We start from the raw sequence: 26,657 nt of genomic DNA, 5'->3' as shown, positions 1-26,657 counted from the left end.
ATTAGCATTAGCAAGTTAAAATGATAGATAGTTGGAACCAAATGGACCCTGAAATGGGTCTGTAACTCTGAGAGTCTACACTCCATTTCTACACTCTGAGTTAAATCAACATTGATTTCAATATAAATTGGGGTCCCAGAGATAGAAATGCCATGGGTCGTCCGTAACCTAATGCATGTCAAACTGGGGGTGCTTGAAATGAAAATGGTTCAGAATCACTGCTAGAGCCGTGAAAATCATCTCTTATTGGGGTCCCTGGCATATCTTTTCAAATGGGGGTCAGGCGGGTTAAATCAGTGTCAATGTGGGGGTCCTTGACATGAAAAGGTTTGGGAACCACTTCCCTAAAACGGAGCCCTGCGTGTCCCCGGACGCCACTGTTCCCTCACTGCAGTTAGTAACTCAAATACCATCTGTCTGTGCGAAGCTGAAATCGGCAGTGTAGTGTTTAATCGTGGCTATAAAGGAAAGGGAGTATTTCCTGGTCCCATGGGGGGGTGGGGGGGGAGGAGGGGAAATTGCTTTTAACTGCTTCAGCCAGTGGTTCAACAGGGTGACCCTGGGGGGGTCAAACAGACCACCTTCTGATTCCCAGACGGCCTCCTCTCTGCCACAGCTGCAAGCCTCCCCCAGTAATATTACTGATAATCCCAGAATGAATGGCTGTGTGGTTGTCTCATCTATCCGTCCGTCCGCACGTCCGCCCGTCCGTGTCTCTGACTGTGTGTGTGTGTGTGTGTGTGTGTGTGTGTGTGTGTGTGTGTGTGTGTGTGTGTGTGTGTGTGTGTGTGTGTGTGTGTGTGTGTGTACAGTACGTTGGAAACCTTAAACGTTGCACAATATCCTGATAAAAACTGCTGCTAAACCATATACAGTATAGATGGACTTTACAGTTTACACCTTCGTATATACATTGTTCTTGTGTACTGTATGTACATTATGTTATTCTTTGTTTCCTAATGTAATGCATTCCACTGTCTGGCTGTTTTGTTTTTATGTTCTGTGTGGGGACTGCAGATGAAAATTAGCATCTTTGCTAAATTGGGAATAATTACATTGTAATATAATGTAATGTCCATTACTATTGTCTAAATTAACAAATGAATAAATAAATAAAATATACTATGCTGATGCTCTGAACGTGGCAGACGGTTTAGAAGTGATTGAGCAACAAAACAAAAGTGTCCTGAAGTAGGGCTTAAATTTGATCATGTGCACAGAGAAAACAAACGTTTAGGTAAAGATGTGTACTGCCAATCAGCATTAGAATGATGAATGATGATCTTTACCCGTAGGCTTTATTGGCACTTCTCTCAACAATGCTACAAGGCGTGCACCTTCACCTGCCAAGCCCCCCCCCACCACTCCAAGTTAACCTCCAGTAAAAGTTATCTGTTATTACAATCTACCAAGATCTCTCTGTAAAACACGAGACGGAAACGTTGAGGAAAGGACTTTGACAACACACCCTTCTCGTCATGAGAATGAACTTTTTCTTTTTCCGTCAGCATGCAGCGTATAATAATGTCTGCCAAATGCAGGAAGCCGGTTACTTCCTTCCAAGAAGTCATGTTGACCTGGCGCACTTGGAAGAAGTAGCTTTCACTACTACTACGCACTCCCAGGTGGGGCTGGACGCGACGGCGGCCAGCCCACCGAGACACAGAACTGACCTATGACGGATCTAATTAAAGCCTGCTGTGTATTCACTCAGTCTGCACGGTCTAAATGAGGTCAAAATGAAAAATGCACATGGCCATGTAGGAGAAATATTTTTAACCCATTAAGACGGTCCCCGAGGGCGATTCTACGAATGCTTTATAAAAATCAGTTGTTCTCACGGGTGCAATACTTAGTTTAGACTAGTTTTTGGTTTAGACTAGTCATTGGTTAGACCAGTCATTAGTCCTACAACTACAACCTATCTCAAAACCTCACCCTAACTCTAACCTCCCACGGGGCAGCACACCTAAACCCGACCTTAACCCATGTCTAACCAATGACTAGTCTAAACTATGCACCCCGTTCTCACACTTTCAGGATTTTTCTAAAAAATGTTCAAAAATAGCATCAATCTACAAGCTCAAGATTGGCCATTTTCAGCGAAAACATTTCATGTACAGTGAAAACAGAAAATACACTCTTATAATACCCTGAGGGATTCCAGGGATTGAGGGATAACCCCATTTAGACTCTGAGGCCGATTCTAAGAACGCCTTCTAAAACCCACAACAATGTATAGGTTACAACAGGTCTATATGGGTTAAGGGTTTAAGCCATTTAGACCCGAGGACGATTCTACAAAATGTCTTCTAAATGCTGACAGTTTTCTGTTGTATGTTTCTATGTCAGTGGTTCTCAAACAGTTTCATGTCAAGGAAATTTTATAAAATTGGCCGCCGACCCCACATCTGAAAATATGTTGTTCCAGGGGACCTCCCCAGAAGCAAAGATTTAAGTTAAAAACGTTTGCTCGGAAAGATTATATATTCAAACGTTGTGCCACATTTTCACAATAAAAAAAAAAATAGCAGACCTACAAGCTCGTAGCGCGCCACTCGGTGGCGCGCTATGAGCTTGTAGATCTGCTATTTTTCAATAGCTAAATTATAACATGTTAACACCAAAAGGGGTTCCCGCCCAAAATGGGTTAAGGCCAAATTACACTAAGTACAGTCAATAGAGCATGCATAACTAACAACGTCCTCTACTCGTGATGTCATGATTCTTCATTCATTCGCAGACAGCCGTAATGGAGACCTTTTATCATTTTAAGTGCATTTCCCTTTGATGCATTTTTAAGCAACTGATATTGTGGTCTACTCTAGTCTAGAGATATGACCCAGTATGTAAACATGTGAAGTTGTCCCTTATCTGCTGCCCTACCTTTAAGACCTCAAAAAAGGACAGTGAATGGCTTGTGCAATCCATGCGGTGGTGATGATGTCACAAACTAGGACGTTAAGCTGTAAAGCACCTGGTGCTATTTGTGAAACTTTCCTTTAATATCTCTGCTGGGACTCCACAATGACACCTTGACACACCAGGAGCTTTTAATCCTGGGCTGGCCCCAGCATGAGCAGGCGGTTATTTTACAGTGGCCACACTTTACCAAGAAAAAAGAGCACCCTGATAACTATACTATACTTATTAACTGATTCTACACACAGACTCTAGTTGGACTAAATCACTGGTTCTCAGCAATGTCGGGATTACCAGGACGTGTCCTAATGGACACTTGCTTTAACTGTGAGAATGTACAAAAGATGTATACACTCTCAAGACTTACCCATTTTGGGTGGGAACCCCTTTTGGTGTTAGCATTATGTTATGCTTTAGCTATTGAAAAATAGCAGACCTACAAGCTCATAGTGCGCCACTCGCTTGTAGGTCTGCTATTTTTGAAAAATCGAAGAACGACTGACATAGAAACATAACTTTTTCAGAAAACTGTCAGGATGTAGAAGACATTTTTAGAATCCGATCTCAGGTCAAAATGGGTTCACTTTGTATGTATTAACTTTGCGGTCAGTGTATATTGGGCTCCCAGAGATTGGGCTCCCAGAATTAAATGCAAAATAAGTATCAAATGGGGGCCCGTATGTGTCCTAATGCATAACAAACTGGGGGTCGTTAAAATGTAAGATTGAGAATTACAAATGTCAGGGAAAACACTGGTATGTTATCTTGGATGCACTGTAGAGACAAGACGTTGCAGTGCAGCTTATATAGTCGCCGAGGGATTTATCAACGGACCAAGACACAACACCGGCGGCCACAGCGGGGTCTCTTGTCCTTTTGCTAAGCTAGCCGTCTGACTCGCAGGACCATGACTTTTAACACGCCACAGTGTACACAACAACACCTCTTAAAGGCTCACAACGAGTGTTATCTGTGAAAACCCAGGTCTTTGTTGTTGTTACCGACAACCTAAGTGTCCAGACTCATAGGGTTTGCTCTAGAATCAACAGGATTAAGTCGATTCAGCCGGAGGGCAAGACAGCGGAATGTCTTTTCCGCTGTCTAGTGTGTGTCACTCTTACACCTTGTCAGCTACTTTAGCTGTGTGTGTGTGTGTGTGTGTGTGTGTGTGTGTGTGTGTGTGTGTGTGTGTGTGTGTGTGTGTGTCTCTGCCTGACACGTTATCATGTGCTTTTAACACATCAAACACCATCATAATCTTCTAATTTTCTCCATTAGACAATATAGAGTTCATAGCCTATGGCTGTTGTTACGAAGGCTTTCACGTTATCTGGTCTGTCCGACAGGTCAGAGCCCCAATTGGTTTGTCCGACAGGTCAGAGCCCCAATTGGTTTGTCCGACAGGTCAGAGCCCCAATTGGTTTGTCCGACAGGTCAGAGCCCCAATTGGTTTGTCCGACAGGTCAGAGCCCCAATTGGTTTGTCCGACAGGTCAGAGCCCCAATTGGTTTGTCCGACAGGTCAGAGCCCCAATTGGTTTGTCCGACAGGTCAGAGCCCCAATTGGTTTGTCCGACAGGTCAGAGCCCCAATTGGTTTGTCCGACAGGTCAGAGCCCCAATTGGTTTGTCCGACAGGTCAGAGCCCCAATTGGTTTGTCCGACAGGTCAGAGCCCCAATTGGTTTGTCCGACAGGTCAGAGCCCCAATTGGTTTGTCCGACAGGTCAGAGCCCCAATTGGTTTGTCCGACAGGTCAGAGCCCCAATTGGTTTGTCCGACAGGTCAGAGCCCCAATTGGTTTGTCCGACAGGTCAGAGCCCCAATTGGTTTGTCCGACAGGTCAGAGCCCCAATTGGTTTGTCCGACAGGTCAGAGCCCCACTTGGTTTGTCCGACAGGTCAGAGCCCCAATTGGTTTGTCCGACAGGTCAGAGCCCCAATTGGTTTGTCCGACAGGTCAGAGCCCCAATTGGTTTGTCCGACAGGTCAGAGCCCCAATTGGTTTGTCCGACAGGTCAGAGCCCCAATTGGTTTGTCCGACAGGTCAGAGCCCCAATTGGTTTGTCCGACAGGTCAGAGCCCCAATTGACATGGTCATTACATCCATGTCTAGCCTGGCATGGGGTAGACTATTTATTTATTTTTTCGCACTGGCAGATTAATCTGGTTTTCCAGGCTAATCCCTGTCATGGACTACTCCGTATAAATGGTGCTCACTGACGCGTGTACGTCTGACATATGCCTGACTTATTGTGACATCACCGAGACGAGACAAGCACCCTTAACAGAGTGTATAAAGGACACAGCATCCCCCCCCGAGAGCAGCCAGATCCAGCAACGCTCCCCGGGATCTCCAACTGTACTCTTCTCAACGCAAGGACATCAGGATACTGGACACTGGACATCAGGATATTGGACAACAGGACACTGGACAACAGGACATCAGGACGCAGGACAACAGGACCAGGGCCGTGCAGAGAGCACTGAGGGGGCAGGGGCCCAAACACAGCGTGCGCCGATTTTCTTTTTGTGGGGTTCATCCCTTGTGCCTTTTCACACCAGAAATGTAGTGGGTCTACATTGGATGTTGTATGTTAAATGGAGCAAGATGTTCCACTATATCTTGGCCCATGTCATTGGACATTAAGGTTTACATTGTAATGGGAACGTATTGCTTATTTTAAAGGTTTCATACATCAATTTATTAAATTTTTCGTTTTTATAATCTCAATTACACCCACACAACCTGAACTTTGAACATTCTGTGGATTTTCTGTGGCCTGGGGTTTTCTCTCTGGCTTCTGAAGCCTATTGAGCTGCAATGAAAAAGGGCAAAGCCCAAGACCCCAAAAGCCACACCCCTCTGCACATAACCGCACAGGACGGGACGTGACAGATGAGACAGGACACAGACCTCTTCAGGACTCTACCTTCAAGACCACCCATAGACCATCACAGGACATGCATTCTTTTTAATTTTTCTTAAAGGGCCACTTCACCCCTTTTGCAACCAGATCTGGTGTTTGGGAGTCAAGAAACACTTTCCTGAGGTTTTTATGTGGGTAATTTGTGTTTTTAGATATTTCAGTATTTCAAAGTATCCATGGGCTCCATGATGTCATGGACACTATGGGCTCACTTCCTTCCTGGACTACAATCCCCATAATGCTTTGGTGCACTGCTCCTCCTTGTGTATAGCTGGAGGGCTGTCTTACTGAGACAACATGTAGTCCAGGAAGGAAGTGAGCCCATAGTGTCCATGACATCATGGAGCCCATGGACACTTTGAAATACTGAAATATATAAAAACACAAATTACCCACATAAAACCCCCAGGAAAGTGTTTGTCTCCCAAACACCATTAAAATAAGATCTGGTTGCAAAAGGGGTGTAGTGGCCCTTTAAAGCTGCTATAAGCAATAATGTCAAAATTGTAATGATCTTTTTATTTGTTTGGTATTCAGACAACCAGCAATGGGTAGAACGCTCCAAAAAAAGAAATTGGTCTCTGTGACACATCTAGGGGCGCAATCTGCATTCAAAGATGTTCCTAGAAGCTTTGTCATTGGTTACGTCCGACGTGGATTGGAATGGAATCTTCCTCAGTTAGGCCTGCCTCGCTAACTGCTCTTATTCATACCCCTATTCGTTTTTCTCTTACCCCCTATTCTAAGAATACTATTGTCAAATCCACACTAAAAATTTGGAATCAATTCAGGCGCCACTTTGGTCTACAAGCTCAGTCCTTCTTCGCCCCAATAGCAGCAAACCCTTTATTCCATCCATCTTTGAGTGATAATGCCTTCTCTGTATGGTCATCACTTGGTATTACGAATCTCAGGGATCTGTATATCGACAATGTATTTGCCTCCTTTCAACAGCTGTCTGTGAAGTATTCCCTTTCAAATCAACACTTCTTTCGATACCTTCAGATCCGCAGTTTTGTGCGCAGCCTTAACCCTATATTTCCAAACCTTCCAGAGGCCACTGAGGTTGATTCATTTTTAACTCCATTGTCGAGCACGAAGGGCCTAATATCTATTATGTACAATTGTATTTTCTCTTTGCGGCCTACTTCAATAGAAAGTATTAAGAACAAGTGGGAAGAGGATTTGGGAGAAGAAATCTCAGATGATGATTGGGATGATATTTTACGTCTTGTCCACTCTTCTTCCATTTGTGCAAGGCATGGGCTAATCCAATGCAAAATTATCCATCGTGTACATTTCACTAAAGTTAGGTTATCCAAAATATATGGTGATGTGGATCCCCTGTGTGATAGGTGTCGTTCGGCCCCTGCCACGTATATACATATGTTTTGGTCATGCCCTTCTTTACGTAGATATTGGACTGAGATCTTTGACACTATGTCAAGGAGTGTTAGGATACCGTTAGAACCAAATGCAATGACGGCTATTTTTGGAATGTCTCCCCCTACTCTATTACTGCCTAAATACAAAGCTCATTTGGTGGCCTTTACCACTCTCTTAGCTAGGCGTCTAATTCTGATGAAATGGAAGTCCTCTGCTCCCCCAACCCATCTTCACTGGATTAGAGATGTACTCCACTTTATTAAATTAGAAAAAATTAGATGTACCCTGAGACTAGGCTCGGTATCCAAATTTGAAGACACATGGGGCCCCTTCCTCGCACTTGTAAATGAGTTGCAGTTCCTAACTATTCCAGATTGAATGAGTGTAATCCTGAATCTGAGCATACTACATGTCGAGTCCCGACACACAGCTGGGTTGTCCAGTATATTTATTATTAGGAACCATGTGTGGGTGCACTGCCACGTCCATTATGTTTTGGAGGGGTGACCAATGACCATGCCATGTTGTCTTGTCTTGTCTTGTCTTGTCTTGTCTTGTCTTGTCTTGCGTTTGTTTCAAAACTGGATTCAGGTTATGTGATTTGTAACTGACACTTCCCTGTTAGCATAGGACTATATACTTGCTTTTATGCTACCACAATATTTTGCATATAGTGGTCACAACATTTATATGTCAATGTTATCTCTTTGGTATGTTCCATATGGGTGTGTCACATATACTGTCATATTGTTTGATTTACTGTATACCCTGAAATCTTGAATAAACAAAACTGTGGAAAAAAAAAGAAGCTTTGTCATTGGTCAATAAAAACCCGGTCGCAATGACGTGGCTTCTACGGAAATCTTTGAATGCAGATTGCGGCCCCAGATGCGGCCCACAGAGACTACATTTTTTTGGGGAGCATTCTACCCATTGCTGGCTGTCTGAATACCAAAACAAGTAAAAATAAAAAGGTCATTATACATTTTGACATATTATTGCTTTAAGATATTGTTTGTGGCTTTCGCCTTTATTTTATTTTTTATAGAGGGATAGGTATACAATAGGCTGACAGGGGGGGGTGACACGCAGTGAAGGCCGCCGGGATCGGGAGTCGAACCCGCGGCTCACTGCCAGACTGGATTACCAGCCAAGGTGCCCAGACAGCTACGCCAGCTGCCTGGGCCAGGACACGCATCATCATCAGGACGCCTATAGACTCATCACTAGGCATGTAACGATTCACTCAACTCACGATACGATTCGTATCACGATATGAGGTTCACGATACGATTTTTCACGATATTAAAAATGTATATATTTTAAAGAAAAATTACTGTTTTTTAAATTTTATATAATTTATCTTCCCCCCTGAGATGTTTTATTTAACTACATTGCAAAAGAAGTAGCATTACTTTTGACAGTGGAGAAACATAATTGCCTTCCTTGATGAGCATCAACGACCATCATCACCTGGGCACAGTCACAGACAGCTCCCCTCTACAGTGCTCTACTGCTGAAAGTGACTATCATTTCTCTCCAAAGCATTTGAATATGATGGAATATGACTAAAGCTCACATTTCACATCAAACACTAGCCCCCCTAAAAAAATTAAAATCAAATGTTTTTATTTCAATGAATCGATTCGAATCGATTCATATCGTCGGGATTAATATCGATATACCGTTACATGCCTACTCATCACCCTCCAACTCCCATCGGGGACCAAGTTCAGCATCTACTGTTCAAGCCAGGGTGTCTGGCCTTTACAAGGTCACAGAGGAGATTGGGTGTGCTCATAATGATGTTGTACCTGTATTTAGAGAAAGGATCCAAAAGGAAGCACAACGCACATCTCCAGAAATTCTACAGGTGCTGGACAAAAATATACAGTACAATGAAAAGGAAGGGTTGTCCCGTCCGCACACTGTGTCTCTGCTCCCAAGAAAAGTTTATTTAGTACAACGTTTCGACCCTTACGGGGCTTCGTCGGGTAAGCCTGGCGAAGACCTGTACGTGTCGAAACGTTGTACTAAATAAAGATGTCCTGGAGCAGAGACACAGTGTGAGGACAACCCTTACTTTTCATTGTACGTGTATTTATAGGCCAGGTGCTGCTGGGCAAGGCAAGCATCAAGAACAAGGTAAAACATCCACACTACTGGCATAAATCTCCCAAAATGTATTTTATTTAAAAAAAAAATCACACCCGTGTGAACTGAGTGGTGTAAGGTTTTATATAGCATGATCAGCTGTGGTCTGACGTAATGTAAGGTGTAAGGTATTATATAGCCTGATCAGCTCTGATCTGACGTAATGAAATCACACCCGGATGTGATTTCACAACTGGCTTTTTTTGTGCAGAAAAAATTAGCATGGTTGCTACGGTCATCCAGTTCACCCGGGTGTGATTTAATTACGTCAGAAATTATTTTGAACATAGCAACCATGCTCATTTTTTTCTGCACACAAAAGCCAGTTGTAGGAGTGGTTTACACCACTCAAAAATGTGTGAACTGAGTGTGAACTGAGTGGTGTAAGGTCTTATATAGACTGATCAGCTGTGGTCTGACGTAATGTCTGACGTAATGAAATCACACCCGGGTGAACTGGGTGACCGTAGCAACCATGCTCATTTTTTGGTACGAACAGACAGACAGACAGACAGACAGACACGTAAACTAACAAAGCCAGTCGTAGGAGTGGTTTACACCACTCAAAAATGTGACCTTATTTGGTCTTCATCAAGACCTATTAATCACAATAAGTTTTGGGAGCATTAAACCAGCGTGTGGATGTCTTATCCTGTATCGTACAGCAGTGGTTCTCAAACTTTTTCATGTCAAGGACCCCCAAATTGACATGTATTAGCCCGCGGACCCCCATTTGAAACAATATGCCAGGGAGGCAGGGACCCCCAGAAGAGAAGATTTTTTACGGCTCTAGCAGTGATTGTCAAACATTTTAACTTCAAGGACCCCCAGTTTGACATGCATTAGGCTACGGACCGCCATTTAATGGCATTTCTATCTCTGGGACCCCAATTTATATTAAAATCAATGTTTATTTAACTCTGAGAGTGTACAAATGGAACCAAATTGACCCGTTAGGGTCCATTTGGTTCCATTAGTACTCTCAATAGTTACAGATCAATGGGTCCATTTGGTTCCTAACTATCCATCATAGCTGGGGACCCCCTGGAACTCCCTCAAGGACACCTGGGGGTCCCCGGACCCCACTCTGAGAACCAACACTGTATCGTACAGGACTCTGTACTCTACTATGTATGCTCATACTCCGTTGGTTGGTCCACTAGTTGCCTTGAACCACCTTCCGACCGACACAGGTTAGATATCCCGGTTTTAGTTCTAATAATCGGACACCACTGGTGACGGGTCCTAGTCCTACAATTTAGCAGACGCTCTTAATCCAGAGCGATTTACATTAAGCAAGAACAAAAAAGCATGGCAATACATCACATACATAAAAAGTAGTTATTATGAGTCATACGGTCCTAGCCTACGGTCCTAGCATTTGAATAGCAGTCCTTTTCTGAGGTAGCATTTTGCAGCAGTGGTTCTCAAACATGCCAGCCTCTCCAATGTCTTCTGGCTTTTGAAATGGTCATACGTCAGCCAAGTCTATGGACTTTTAATGTCCGTTTAGAGAACTTTTAACAAAAAAAACGAATGGCAACCAAGTCTATGGACTTTTAACGTTTGTTTAGAGCAGCAGTTAAACAAACATTGACCACGTGAGACGTCATGTGGCCAATATAAATACATCTTGTGACAGATTTTGTTTTATACAATAATAACACACTGCATTCATGTCTCGTAACGTATATAGTGGCAGTGAATCTGTTCTGCACTGACACTATATAGTGTCACTTCACACAAGTGTGATTTTTCTCACAATTCAAGAATTTTGGAACGTTTTTTTTAAAATAGCCGGTCTTCAAGCTCACAACAGTACAACACGTGTGATTGTGTTGGAAGCGGATGGGCTATTTTCAGACATTGAGAACCATTGGCCTACTACGAGTATCAAGTAGGCCAACTTTACAACACTATGACCCATCCTAACTATTAGGAGATGTGGGCAGCCATTCTCTGGTCCCAACTCCAGCTTCAAGGCATGCGTGTGTCTTGGTCAAAAGCCCTGCTTGGCAGGAGCATGTTCCCGAAAACAACAGAGAAGAGTCGCACACTGACAAACCAAACGTTTGGATGCACTCACTGATGAGGGCAAGCTGCTATAGTCGCCAAGGGATTTATCAACGGACCAAGACACAACACCGGTGGACACAGCGGGTCTCTTGTCCTTTTGCTAAGCTAGCCGTCTGACTCGCAGGACCATGACTTTTAACACGCCACGGTGTACACAACAACACCTCTTAAAGGCTCACAACGAGTGTTATCTGTGAAAACCCAGGTCTTTGTTGTTGTTACCGACAACCTAAGTGTCCAGACTCATAGGGTTTGCTAGAATCAACAGGATTAAGTGGATTCAGCTGGAGGGCAAAACAGCAGAAAAGACTGAAAGTCTCTGTACGGTACGCGCTGACTACGATTGTGCGTGCGTGTGTGCGTGCGTGCGTGCGTGTGTGTGTCATGTGCTTTTCACATATGAAACACTTTAATTAATTAATTGTTCCGCCACTGCCAGCGTGTCTTCAGTGAAGGCCGTTATTTTCACTCGGCCAATCAGGGACCAAGAACAGCGATCGGCTGGGTATGTACAGTATGTCGGTACATTCCACCAGCCAATGAGAAACCACTGGGTCTTGATGACGTAACGAAAGTACTTTTCAAATGAGGGACAACACCTCATGGCGCGCTCTGCATGCTTGCGCACAAGTAGCAGGCCATACATGGCCTACTTGTGCACAAGTAGCAGGCCATACATGGCCTACTTGTGCACAAGTAGCAGGCCATACATGGCCTATACTTGTGCACAAGTAGCAGGCCATACATGGCCTACTTGTGCACAAGTAGCAGGCCATACATGGCCTACTTGTGCACAAGTAGCAGGCCATACATGGCCTATACTTGTGCACAAGTAGCAGGCCATACATGGCCTACTTGTGCACAAGTAGCAGGCCATACATGGCCTACTTGTGCACAAGTAGCAGGCCATACATGGCCTACTTGTGCACAAGTAGCAGGCCATACATGGCCTATACTTGTGCACAAGTAGCAGGCCATACATGGCCTATACTTGTGCACAAGTAGCAGGCCATACATGGCCTATAATTGTGCACAAGTAGCAGGCCATACATGGCCTACACTTGTGCACAAGTAGCAGGCCATACATGGCCTACTTGTGCACAAGTAGCAGGCCATACATGGCCTACTTGTGCACAAGTAGCAGGCCATACATGGCCTACTTGTGCACAAGTAGCAGGCCATACATGGCCTACTTGTGCACAAGTAGCAGGCCATACATGGCCTACTTGTGCACAAGTAGCAGGCCATACATGGCCTACTTGTGCACAAGTAGCAGGCCATACATGGCCTACTTGTGCACAAGTAGCAGGCCATACATGGCCTACTTGTGCACAAGTAGCAGGCCATACATGGCCTACTTGTGCACAAGTAGCAGGAAATGTGCAAGTTGGCAGCTGGACAGAGTGCATTTCTAGTTTTAGTTGTAGAGGGCATGTATGATGTTCTAGTTTTAGTTGTAGAGGGCATGTATAATGTTTTAAGGCACATTTGTCTCATTAGCCAGGGATCCTTTTTAAATGACGAGCTGTCTCGTCAATGGCAGTGAATGTCTAACCGCAAAGTATACAAACAGAACAAAAGCGGTCCATTTGGTACTGTACATACTGTACGTTGTCTAAGCTATAGCTTGCTCTTTATAGCAATCCCCCCCCCCGCACACACACGCACAAACTTTTTCATCCGTATCTCTACGGGCCATCTGCGTTGTAAACACTCATGTATGGATGATTGAGAAGGAAAGAAGACATCACTGGATAATGACTATGACGCTCGAGACTCTTCAAAGACGCACTGTATATATCGCAGTATGAGCTGCTGATGAGTCCGGGGACCACCAGTGGTCCTTGAGGGGGTTCCAGGCGGTCCCCAGCTAAATGCCGGGAGAGTTGCTAACGACTAACCAAATGGACCCGGCATAAGCCATTCCGGGGTGGGAACCCCTTTTGGTGTTTTAAGCATTATGTTATACTTTAGCTACTGAAAAATAGCAGATCTACAAGCTCTACAAGCTAAGCACTACAAGCTTGTAGATCTGCTATTCTTTTGGGAAAATCGTGAAAAGAATCGTCCTCAGGTCTAAATGGGTTAAAGATCTTTAACTCTTGAGAGTGTAAAATTAAACCAAATGGACCCGTATAGGGGTCCATTTGGTTTCATTTTACGCTCTTCAGAGTTACATTATAGTTAAACATCTGCATTACTTAATTTACAGAAGTCTCCCCACAATTAGAGAATGTATAGAAGGTTAGTTATTTTGATAGTTTGTCAAAAGCATGGAATTGTAGACAAAATCTTATCCAACGACAACAAAATATTCTTTCGTTTTGGGTCTGAGAGGCTAATAATCACATGGTGGTCCGTGGCTCAAGTGCCGAATAAATAATAGGCCTTGATATGAAAAGGGTAGAAAACCACTGACTTAGTGCATCTATATAGTAGTGCCTTCATCCAACGCTCTGTACAATGTACATCACACACACACACACACACACGCACGCACTGCTTTTTGGCCAGACTCATATCACACTGCCTCCGAAGGCAAACATTTTTTTTCCCCCACTGGCAGATTTGCGTCTGGCCACTGCGAGGTTACTACAAAGAATCCCCATCAACCTGCTCATCGGGTGGTTTCAGCGCCTTGCTCCAGGGCACTTCAGAACGAAGCCAGGTGCACCTGGAGATCGAACCAGAAACCTTTGGTTTCCCAAACTGCCGCACTACCTCCTGAGCCACCACCGCCCCTAGAGAGAGAGACATGTACGTCTTCTCTTCTGGCTCCTGCCTTCATGATATTCTTATGATCCGCTTCCATTCCTGTGTGAATTGTCAACACTGCACTACTTTCTGTACTAGATCAGGGGTTCTCAACGTTTTTGGCCGGGGACCCCCGGAAATGCTTTGGCAATGTCTCGGGACCCCCGCCCCCTCCCGACCCCCAATATAAATTGACTGCTACAATAACCTTAAACCATTTTGGGCGGGAACCCCTTTTGGTGTTTTAAGCATTGTTATAATTTAGCTATTGAAAAATAGCAGATCTACAAGCTCATAGCGCGGCACCGAGTGGCGCGCTACGAGCTTGTAGGTCTGCTATTTTTGAAAATTCGTGAAAAAAAATAATAATAATAATTTGGGGACCCCCTAAAATAATTTGGCGACCCCCCGAGGGGTCGCAACCCACGGGTTGAGAACCCCTGTACTAGATAACTAGTTAAGCAGCACTGCTGGTGTATTCGGAATGATAACAATAAGGGCAGCAGTGGTTAGAAAAGTGGCCATCTGGGAAACTGAAGGTCACCAGGTTCGACCCTCGGTTCAGGATATGTTTAATTGTCTTTGAGCAAGACACTTAACCCTTAACGCCAAACCCTGTGCACTCATGATCTGACCCATCGGAGCGGTCATCAGCTGGGTTAAACACTTAAGTAATTTCCCCTCCCCCGGGGGACCATGCAGCAAACACTGCAGTTCCTTCTCCCATGGCACAGTACAGTACGTGGCTCAGTGGTTAGTGCCGTTTAGCCTCACAGCAGCAGCAAGGTCCTCCTGCCTGCCCTATAGCTGGTGAACTTCTGTGGTGACTGACTGTGGAGTCTGTATGTTCTCTCCGTGGAGTCTGCATGTTCTCTCTGTGGAGTCTGTATGTTCTCTCTGTGGAGTCTGCATGTTCTCTCTGTGGAGTCTGTATGTTCTCTCTGTGGAGTCTGCATGTTCTCTCTGTGGAGTCTGTAATTGTATGTTCTCTCTGTGGAGTCTGCATGTTCTCTCCGTGGAGTCTGCATGTTCTCTCCGTGGAGTCTGCATGTTCTCTCCGTGGAGTCTGCATGTTCTCTCCGTGGAGTCTGCATGTTCTCTCCGTGGAGTCTGCATGTTCTCTCCGTGGAGTCTGCATGTTCTCTCCGTGGAGTCTGCATGTTCTCTCCGTGGAGTCTGTATGTTCTCTCTGTGGAGTCTGCATGTTGTCTCTGTGGAGTCTGTATGTTCTCTCTGTGGAGTCTGTATGTTCTCTCTGTGGAGTCTGTATGTTCTCTCTGTGGAGTCTGCATGTTCTCTCTGTGGAGTCTGCATGTTCTCTCTGTGGAGTCTGCATGTTCTCTCTGTGGAGTCTGTAATTGTATGTTCTCTCTGTGGAGTCTGCATGTTCTCTCCGTGGAGTCTGCATGTTCTCTCTGTGGAGTCTGTATGTTGTCTCTGTGGAGTCTGTATGTTCTCTCTGTGGAGTCTGCATGTTCTCTCTGTGGAGTCTGTATGTTCTCTCTGTGGAGTCTGCATGTTCTCTCTGTGGAGTCTGTAATTGTATGTTCTCTCTGTGGAGTCTGCATGTTCTCTCCGTGGAGTCTGCATGTTCTCTCCGTGGAGTCTGCATGTTCTCTCCGTGGAGTCTGCATGTTCTCTCCGTGGAGTCTGCATGTTCTCTCCGTGGAGTCTGCATGTTCTCTCCGTGGAGTCTGCATGTTCTCTCCGTGGAGTCTGCATGTTCTCTCCGTGGAGTCTGTATGTTCTCTCTGTGGAGTCTGCATGTTGTCTCTGTGGAGTCTGTATGTTCTCTCTGTGGAGTCTGTATGTTCTCTCTGTGGAGTCTGTATGTTCTCTCTGTGGAGTCTGCATGTTCTCTCTGTGGAGTCTGCATGTTCTCTCTGTGGAGTCTGTATGTTCTCTCCGTGGAGTCTGCATGTTCTCTCCGTGGAGTCTGCATGTTCTCTCTGTGGAGTCTGTATGTTCTCTCTGTGTTCGTGTGATTTTTCCTTAGGAACGTTCTCCTAAAAGATGGAAAAGTGTGCTCTCTAAACCCCGAGCCTTACCGAGGCTAAAGACGGGTGCGAGGAGCATAAAAGCATAAAAGTCCATAAACAACAGAAAGGGCTGCACGCCGACATATGGCTGATCATCTCTTCTTTTTCCTGATCCCATTGGACGTGTGTTTGACGTGTGTTTGACGTGTGTTTTCCCCATAGACAATGGCGGAGGGGTGTCGTCTCTACCGAACTTGAGCCACGGGAGACACCACCGAGCGACCCTAAAGGGCCGCGAGTAGCCGTGTCGAGTGTTGCGAAGTTCGGTAAAACTTCGCAACGCTGTCAAAACAGTAGTCATGTAATACGCATGTACGGATTGTGGGGTTTTCTAGGTGTGTTTTGCTGGATTTCTGTGAGATGGGGTTGATTAATATGATGAGCTGCAACGATGACAGTGTTGTCATATGGTGTTGTCATATTTATATAGTAGACAAGACACATGACCGTGAGTTGCACACTGCACACTGGAAATGAAGGACATTGATTTCAAGGCAGAGAAGATTTGCTGATGTGACCTCCTCAATGGAAACTTAGTCACGGGAAACGGTGACGGGTCGACTTGCATTCTACCGACCGTCACCACACTCATAACACCATACAGCAAAATGTTGTAGAATTATATGTCCGATATTAATTTGGCCCATTGCAAATTCAAAGACGCTCACAGAGAGTTATTAAAACGCTATGCCAGGAATGCATCAATGATCTTTAATATGGTTACGTGCTTTATAAGCCGTCTATCCACATGTCTTACCGACTTGTGACCAGGCTTCTTTTCCAGGGAATCTTGTGTTCTCTTTGTTGACATGTCAATAAGCACTTGAGTTGTAAAATGTCATGTCATCTGTTTGGTTGGCCTTTTGAAATTAAGTACAGTACACTGGTCTGGTGGTTGGTTGTTCCGTGGTAATTTGAGAGCCCTGGTTTAAGATACCCGATGAAGGTCGTACGACCGAAACGCAGTAGCTTAATAAACTGCTGTTATACTGTACGAGTGAAGACAGTGTGCGGGACCTCTTTTTTCCTCATTATTCGCACTGGTTGCATGCTCCGACGCATCTGTCCCTGTACTGTATAGTGCAAAAGGACCTTTTTTGAGTGGTGTAAACCACTCCTACAACTGGCTTTGTTAGTTTACGTGTCTGTCCGTACCCAAAAAAAAATCACACCCGTGTGAACTGAGTGGTGTAAGGTTTTATATAGCATGATCAGCTGTGGTCTGACGTAATGTCTGACGTAATGAAATCACACCCGGATGTGATTTCACAACTGGCTTTTTTTGTGCAGAAAAAATGAGCATGGTTGCTACGGTCATCCAGTTCACCCGGGTATGATTTCGTTACGTCAGAAATTATTTTGAACATAGCAACCATGCTCATTTTTTTCTGCACACAAAAGCCAGTTGTAGGAGTGGTTTACACCACTCAAAAATGAGCATGGTTGCTATGGTCACCCAGTTCACACGGGTGTGATTTCAGCTTTGTTAGTTTACGTGTCTGTTCGTACCAAAAAAATGAGCATGGTTGCTACGGTCACCCAGTTCACCCGGGTGTGATTTCATTACGTCAGACATTACGTCAGACCACAGCTGATCAGGCTATATAAGACCATACACCACTCAGTTCACACGGGTGTGATTTTTAGTTTACGTGTCTGTCCGTACCAAAAAAAATTAGCATGGTTGCTATGGTCACCCAGTTCACACGGGTGTGATTTCAGCTTTGTTAGTTTACGTGTCTGTTCGTACCAAAAAAATGAGCATGGTGCATTGTGATTGGCCGGAATGAGACATTACGTCAGTGACCACAGCTGATCAGGCTATATAAGACCTTGCACCACTCAGTTCACACGGGTGTGATTTTTTTTTACCTACAAAGCCCTGGTTTAACCCATTAGGACCTTAGGCCAGTTATTCTACAAATGCACTTTTTACACTTTTGAAAACTGCTATTTTTGAATAGCCAACGCAAATATCAAAAAATGACACGGATGCCTTTCCCGCTTTTAAATGGGTTAATAATACTGTGACTTCAACTCCATTGCTACCAACGACACAGTGTGCGCGTGCACGTGCGCGTGTGTGTGTTAACCTGCTGTGTCATCCTATGACACTGAACTCAACCAGTATAACAACATGCTGGAGCAGCCACCTGTCTTTGCTAAGGACTGTCAGCCTGTTGGATGCTGTTCTGTTGGCCTGTCAAAGTACATCATTTCCAAGTTCTGTTCTAGTTGCCCTAAACCTTTGCACGCTCAGAAAACCATCATCTCTCCCACAGTACAGTAGCTACAGTACAGTAGCTGTCCCTTCGTCGACATTCAATTCATTTGGAAGCATGAGGGTTATTTGTTACAGCGTGTTACGAAGAAGAGAGAGAGAGAGAGAGAGAGAGAGAGAGAGAGAGAGAGAGAGGCATGTCAAATAAGCTATCATTTCTCTTAATGGTTTTTAATGTTTATGCATGTTTGAGCTCTCCGGTTTTAGCAAACAGATTCCTTTGGTTCTGACTGAGACTGCCGCTTCTCGGTTTTGGCATAGTTAGGTATTCATACTTTATCAGCATTATGTGCATAACTTGGTGAGAAGTTAGTAGCAGAGGGTTTTTTTTTTGTTTTTCTTCCCGTGGTGTTGGGGTGGGAGGTGGCTATAAGGCCTGGAATTGAACCTGGGACCTCCAGGATCTCCCTGCAGGGAAGGTGGGTTCTCTAGCCATTCAGCTATGCCCCCCCAGCCCCAAAGTTAAGGAGGTCCCCGAGGACGTGGTTTCGTTTCGGGGGAACCGGTTTTAGCACACTGTCAGAGAGCTGGTATGTGGACTTCACGTCACGCTATACAATTACAATACCGCTCGTTCTCAAACTGCAGTGATGTAAATAGCCTGCATCCTGCAAGACTCACTAAATTGAGAAAGGACGCAATCATGTCACCCTCCGGGGGGTCGTAAATGGTAAATGGTGCATTTATATAGCGCCTTTATCCAAGGCGCTTTACATAGATTGTGCATCAATTCACCCATTCACACATACATATATTCATACACTGATGGCAGTGGAAACCATGCAAGGCACCAACCTGCACATCAGGAGCAATTTGGGGTTCAGTGTCTTGCTCAAGGACACTTCGACACCAACTCTGGGGGAGCCCGGTTTCGAACAGGCAACCTTGCGGTTACCATCCAGCCACTCTACCCCTGAGCCACCGCCGCCCGATGCAATACTGTGGGATGCAATACTGTACTCAGTACTGTACTATAACGTCATTGAAGTATAGGACTCATAAAATGTCTCTGGGACCCATCCTAAAAGACCATCACTGAACTGTAGAATTTCAAGGACCATCATAAGAGTGTACAAATGGAACCAAATAGACCTGCAATGGTGCATTTTGAGAGGGGTAATCGACTAATCGTTAACCCATTCTGTGCGGGAACCCCTTTTGGTGTTAGCATTATGTTATGCTTTAGCTATTGAAAAATAGCAGATCTACAAGCTCATAGCGCGCCACCGAGTGGCGCGCTACAAGCTTGTAGGTCTGCTATTTTTGAAAAATCGAAGAACGACTGACATAGAAACATAGCTTTTTCAGAAAACTGTCGGGATGTAGAAGACATTTGTAGAATCTGATCTCAGGTCAAAATGGGTTAAGGAAGCGGAATCCAAACCTGGTCCTAAACCTAATGGGATCCCAACCCTACAGTAGTTGGTGGTATGTGACATCATCCTCATTCAACACTCACTGAGCGGTTGGGTGGGGACGCTGTGTGCCGTCTCGTCTGCGTTCTCCGCGTCCGACGTCTTATACTCCTCCTCGTCGCCATGCTCCGCCAGCCCTCGCTCCCTCCTCTCCTTGTGGCTGGACCTGCGTCGGTGCCGTCTCCGGCGCTGGTAGCTCTTGGGCACGTGCACGCCGATGTACACCGTGTGGTGACCTGCAGCGACACGCGGTCAGATTACATCATGTTAAGATTACATCATGTTAACCAAAAGGAAATGTCATTAATCCCCCCCCCCCCCCCCCGTTCCCTGCATTTCTGGTAATCCACCGCATCACCGTTGATGGAGAAATGTACTAAACAATGGTCCAAAAACAAATACTCAAAACCTGCTTTAGCTACTTTTCTATTGTATTCTGTTCCCGGTAATTTCCTAAAATTCAAGCCAAGAGGACATTTGTTGACAGTTATAGAAACCCTTTTAATTTAAATAAATACTAACAATTGCTCTTGTACAGCAGCCCATAAAGGAAATGACTAAAGGAAGTAATTTTTGGATAGTAAGAGAGGGGGGGGGGGGGGGGGGGGGTCTACAGGGAGAAGAATACCCAGAGAAGACTGAAGCCTTGCACAGTGTTGCCAGAGAGACTTTGTGCTTGTCTTTCTGTAAAGTGGCTCATAAACGTTGGTAGTGGCGGGTTGTAGTTTTTTTTTTGGGGCTTGCTTCCAATTTTTTAAATTATTGTTGAACTCCAGTAGTTCTCAAAAAACCGGCAAATTAATATGCATTTGGGGCGCCCGCTGGCCATGCAGGTGTTCCAGGCGCGTGCCACATATAGGCTCTGGCCTGACAGCGTGTCACGTGTTCGAGTCCTGTTCATGACGACCTTTGCTGCATGTCTCTCCCCTTCTCTCTCTCCCGCTTTTCCTGTCTATCTTCACTTGAAACCATCAATAAAAGGCAGAAAAGCCAAAAGAAATAATATTATGCATTTGGCTAAATAAGTGATATTTGAATTAAGTGAAATCACTGAATATACCTTTAACTACATTTCCCAGAAGCTTGATGTAGCTGGCTTCTACTGTATGTAGTTCATCCATTTCTTATTATATTATTAGCACAACAGAAGCATTTTAAATACAATCTGTTCACCATATCAAAAGGGAGAAGTCTATAACTCTATCCATTGTTGTATAAAGTCACCCAGCTAGCTACAAGAGAGTTTTAAGCATACGATACAGCTCAGTTACCTTTTATGAAAGGTTTAACTGCTTACAAACCTGTTTTAGTAGCCTGCCCTACACTGACAGCATGTTTTAGACATTTCCAGTTAAGAGGATATAAGCCCCTTGAGATGCATGTCTCGTTTGAAGGGGTCCTAAAAAAAATGTAATGTAAAAATGTGATAAGGAAAATCACAAGTATAACTGCATACAAGCCTGGCACAATATAAAAATATATGACCGTGTTGTTCCTGCGAAGAATGCTGTAGTCTATGTTTAATATTGTGCCATTCTGGGGTGGAGGTGGGGGGGGGAGAGAGAGAGCTTGGGGGAATTAAGGACTGTTTTCTGTCTTTTTGCTTTTCCCTTGGTCTTTTTATTTGGAGTTTTTCCTGTATTTTTGAGTGGTGCAAACCACACCAACAACTGGCTTTGTACCCGTGTACCCGTGTACCTGTGTTTGTTCGGGTACACATGGTTGCTATGGCAACCAAAAAACAAAAAAAAAGAGAATGGCTGCTATGGTTAGTATGTGACGTCACTGACATCACTGAGACTGAATTCATGCAGAGAGTACTTATGACACAGATGCTTTCCTGGTTCTAATGTACAGTAACTATAACAGTAAATGTGTAGTTGCACCACTCAGTTCACAGTCACACGGGTGTGTTTTTTTTTTAAACAAACCAAAATTTGGTGGTTGTACTTTGTACACTGTCAATAAATAAAGTCTTTACAAAAAAAAACAAATCTATGACCATGTGACCGGATTACAATTAATGCTCTCCCGTGTTGTACTATAGCGTCTTGGATTTTAATCTGTCTTATCCTGATAGTAGTGGGAAGATAACATTACATTGAACCAACTGGGATACCTAATAGTATTATGGGATGAAGCAAGTGAAGGGGGACATCTGCCATCATGTAGCCATGCGGTCACATGCTCTGAAACAGTGGTGTGCACAGACATTTAGAGGGGCAGATGCTCAAGTGAAAAAAGGGCACCTTGTGCAGCACGTGGAACCGGCCGGTTGCCTTAACCCATTTTGGGCGGGAACCCCTTTGGGTGTTAGCATTATGTTATGCTTTAGCTATTGAAAAATAGCAGATCTACAAGCTCATAGCGCGCCACCGAGTGACGCGCTACGAGCTTGTAGGTCTGCTATTTTTGAAAAATCGAAGAACGACTGACATAGAAACATAGCTTTTTCAGAAAACTGTCAGGATGTAGAAGACATTTTTAGAACCTGATCTCAGGTCAAAATGGGTTAATAGTGTGAGATTTATAGATGGTCCATGGTCCACATACTGTACAGTGTACAAACAAACAAAACAAAACGTTTTGTTGTTTTTTTTCCAAAAGGGCACATTGCCAAAAGGGCAGGGGGTGCTCTAGCACCCCCTAGTGTCTATCTGTGCACGCCACTGCTCTGAAAACTGACAGACTGTGACAAGAGAGGAGAGGAGGAGACCAGATACAGTATATCAGTGGTTCCCAAAGTGGGGTCCAGGGACCCCCAGGGGTCCTTGAGGGAGTTCCAGGGGATCCCCAGCTAAATGATAGTTTGGAACCAAATGGGACCCTTATGGGTCTGTATCTCTGAGGCCCAATCCCAATTGCCTCCCTCAAGCCCCGAGCCCTGAACCCTCATTGACTTTAGTGACGTCAGCTGTAAGTGCTTGAGGGTGAGAGGCTGCAAGCGCTCCAAATTGTTGTGAAAGGAATGGGACAGCACTTTGAAGATTTTTGCATCACTTTATAAAAAACTGTCCTTATTCACAGCCAGTGCCTACTGTACATGCTTGGCCTATGTATACATGTCTATCATGTCTATGTTAGTATTTAAGCTGATAGCCTGATTGTTTTATTATTAGTTTAATAAATAGCCTGATTGTTTTATTATTAGTTTCATAAATACACTTTCCTGTGTGATAGGGGTTGTAATATTCATATATAATAATATTCATTATAAATTGCATTTCCATATTCTTTTACTTTGCTCATTTAATAGTCATTTCTCATCATGTTTCCCTTATTATTATTATTATTAAATATATAGCCTATCATTCCATTCCGTCTCCCTTTGAGAACAGTGAGAAAGCACTATTGTGTTTGTTGACATTCTAACCGCGATACATAACTAATTTGCATACTTAAATGATTGACGTTCAGAGGATCCCCCTGGTAACGCTATTAACTGTGGGTAATTTCTTTGCCAATGTCAGCCAAAGTCAGCATCGATGCTGACTTTGGCAAAGGGCACATAAAGGGGCGGGGCTGAGCCCTCACTGACTTACCGATTTCAAATGGGACATCCCTCAAGCCCTCGCAGACTTCACATGAATGCGCAGCTAAGTCAGTGAGGACTCATTGAGTCAGCAAGGGAGCGGATTGGGATTGGGCCTGAGAGTGTACATTTCTACACTCTCAGAGTTGAATGAACATTGATTTTACAATATAAATTGGGGTCTCAGATAGAAATGGCATTAAATGGGGGTCTGTAGAATAATATGCATGTCAAACTGGGGGTCCTTGAAATTAAAACTGGTTGAGAATCATTGCTAGAGCCGTAAAAATCTTCTCTTATGGGGGTCCCTGGCATATCTTTTCAAATGGTGGTCCGCGGGGCTAATTACTGTCAATTTGGGGGTCCTTGACATGAAAAGGTTTGGGAACCACTGCAGTATTTAACCCATTTTGGGCGGGAACCCCTTTTGGTGTTAGCATCATGTTATGCTTTAGCTATTGAAAAATAGCAGATCTACAAGCTCATAGCGCGCCACCGAGAAGAACGACTGACATAGAAACATAGCTTTTTCAGAAAACTGTCAGGATGTAGAAGACATTTTTAGAATCTGATCTCAGGTCAAAATGGGATAATGTTTAGTTTGAAGAGTCAGAAATAAAACAGAACGAACACTAATGGACTAGTGTAACTCTGAATGTACAAATGTAACCAAATTGACCCTATTGGAACTCAGAGGCCCCTTTTCCACCACCAAAATAACTTTGGTTCCAGAACTGGTTCCGTTCCACATTCTTGGAACCTTGGTGGTGTTTTCATGGAACCAGCAGCCATTTTTTGGTTTCAGTTCTGAACAAACTTTTATGGTTCTGCTGAACCAATTCATTTCCAGTGGAAACACTCTGAACTGGTTCAATATAGGACAAAAAGAACCAAAACGGTTCAAAGATTCAATTTCAAAATAGCATGGTTGGTTGTATATAAGCTAGCATTGAATGGTTTTGGGCCAAAATACATTTCTGGGCCAAAATACGATATCATGATCCATCCAGACCTCTCAGGTCAGGACTTTACTGTATTCAAATGTCCTTTTATATAGCTTTTTTCCCCTCTCTCGCTGTGGCCCCTTTTCCACCAAAAGAACTGGTTCAATATTAAGCAGGGGGGAAATAAACCGAACTGGTTCAACCCCACTACCCCAGCGGAAAAGGAGCATGTGTGTCCTGAAGAGGACTTCCCTAAGGAAATAGATGTTTTTTTGTTTAACTTATTTCTCTTCTTCCTTTTTACTGAATTGGAAATACCCGTAGTGCATTTCTTTTGCTTAATGTTTTACACATGAAGCACATTGAACTGCCTTGTTGTTGAAATGTACTATAACAAATAAACTCGACTGACATTTACACTCTCAGACTTAATCATCTCATCTCACCTTCTACCTCCTCTTCATCACAGACGTGTTTGACGAAGGACGCTCCCCGGTCCAGAACGGGATCATCCTCAGACACTCTGAAAGATACAAAGGGAACAAATCAGTGGCGAAAAGCAGTGGCTTTCAGCCTTTCAGCCCTTTTCATGTCAAGGCTCATTATTTATTCTGCATTCGAGCCACGGACGAAGTACCACAGACGAAAAACAGTCTAAGTCCAAATGTCATTCTGACCCCTCCACGAAAAGGCCTCGTTGTCCTGACCCCTTATCCATCATTTATACATTATGGATCAATAGTGTGGACTTAGACTGTTTTTCGTCTGTGGCATTCATTTAGCCTCTCACACCCAAAACTAAAGAATATATTGTTTCTACTTTTGGTTCTTTAAGTACCTCCCAGTACTTAACCCATTTTGGGCGGGAACCCCTTTTGGTGTTAGCATCATGTTATGCTTTAGCTATTGAAAAATAGCAGATCTACAAGCTCATAGCACGCCACCGAGTGGCGCGCTACGAGCTTGTAGGTCTGCTATTTTTGAAAAATCGAAGAACCACTGACATAGAAACATAGCTTTTTCAGAAAACTGTCAGGATGTAGAAGACATTTTTAGAATCTGATCTCAGGTCAAAATGGGTTAAGTACCTCCCAGTACTTAAGTACCATATGCCAATATGCACTTTTACTCAAGTAAGGTTTCTATCCACTGGAAGAAATCAATGTGTAGAGATTTCTGTTTTGATTGATTGATTGATTGATAATTTGATTAGACAATGAGATGCAAATAGTACAGGGTACAGTAAAGCAGGGGTTCTCAACCCGGGGGTCGCCAAATTATTTTGGGGGGTCCCCAAATTATAAAAAAAGGGGGTTGCAAGACATGGCCAAAGCATTTCTAGGGGTCCCCAGCCAAAAACGTTGAGAACCCCTGCATTAAAGCACAATTTGATCCAAAAGGACAACACCAAAGTTGTTTCCATTCGTATCCCATGCATTCATTCACAATCTCAATGCGTTTCACAATCTCATTCACAGTCTCATTCACAGTCTCACTGCGTTTTTACTGGTTAAATAAAAGGTTAACCCATAGGCCTGACGTCGAAATTTAAAAAATGTCTTCTAAATCATTCCTACATCAGTGGTGCTCAATATGTCAAGGACCCCAAAAATGATATGTAATTGGCCGCCGACCCCCATCTGAAAATATTGTGTTCCAGGGACCCCCCAGAAGCAAAGCTTTGAGTTAAAAACGTTCACTCTTATATTCAAAGAGTCCAGGAACATTTTCACGATTTAAAAAAAATAGCAGACCTACAAGCTCATAGCGCGGCACTCGGTGCCGCGCTATGAGCTTGTAGATCTGCTATTTTTCAATAGCTAAAGTATAACATAATGCTTACAACACCAAAAGGGGTTCCCGCCCAAAATGGGTTAAATAAATAAACGTGGTCGCCAACTGCATGGTCGGTCACTATAACACCAAATTAAACGGGTGGGAGACTCGGAGAGGACGTGAAAAAGACGTAAGTCGTTTTAAATAACCAAACATCATTTATTTACCACATGTCAATCACTGACACTACGTTCCTTATGGCCCCATCCACTGTTTTGACCCGTACGGTCAATGTTAGGTTACCATGAAACTCAAGCCTGATAATCACCTCTATTCAAACCACCACGGTACTGTACTGTACTGTACTGTACTGTATGTAATAGCAGCATGACAAAGAATAATCAATTATCTTTAATTTGGGCCTGCCACTCCCAACACCCTGTGTCTCTGAC

General features: G+C 44.0%; 1 protein-coding gene across 1 annotated transcript in view; it reads right to left on the bottom strand.

The window, feature by feature from the left end:
• LOC306940185 (electrogenic sodium bicarbonate cotransporter 1-like) overlaps positions 1–26,657 on the bottom strand; it is a 112,791-nt gene that overhangs the window by 61,208 nt on the left and 24,926 nt on the right. The window contains exons 2-3 of the mRNA XM_079525192.1: positions 24,876–24,952; positions 19,998–20,189 (exon numbers count right to left, since the gene is read on the bottom strand). Of these exons, the coding sequence (XP_079381318.1) occupies positions 19,998–20,189; positions 24,876–24,952 (269 nt within the window). The remainder of the gene's footprint in view (positions 1–19,997; positions 20,190–24,875; positions 24,953–26,657) is intronic.

Source organism: Electrona antarctica (genome assembly GCF_951216825.1).
Source record: "Electrona antarctica genome assembly, chromosome: 16".
In the NCBI taxonomy this organism is placed as follows: Eukaryota; Metazoa; Chordata; class Actinopteri; order Myctophiformes; family Myctophidae; genus Electrona; species Electrona antarctica.
Note: the sequence above shows the minus strand (reverse complement) of the source record. Positions and strands in the feature narration are given on the sequence as shown.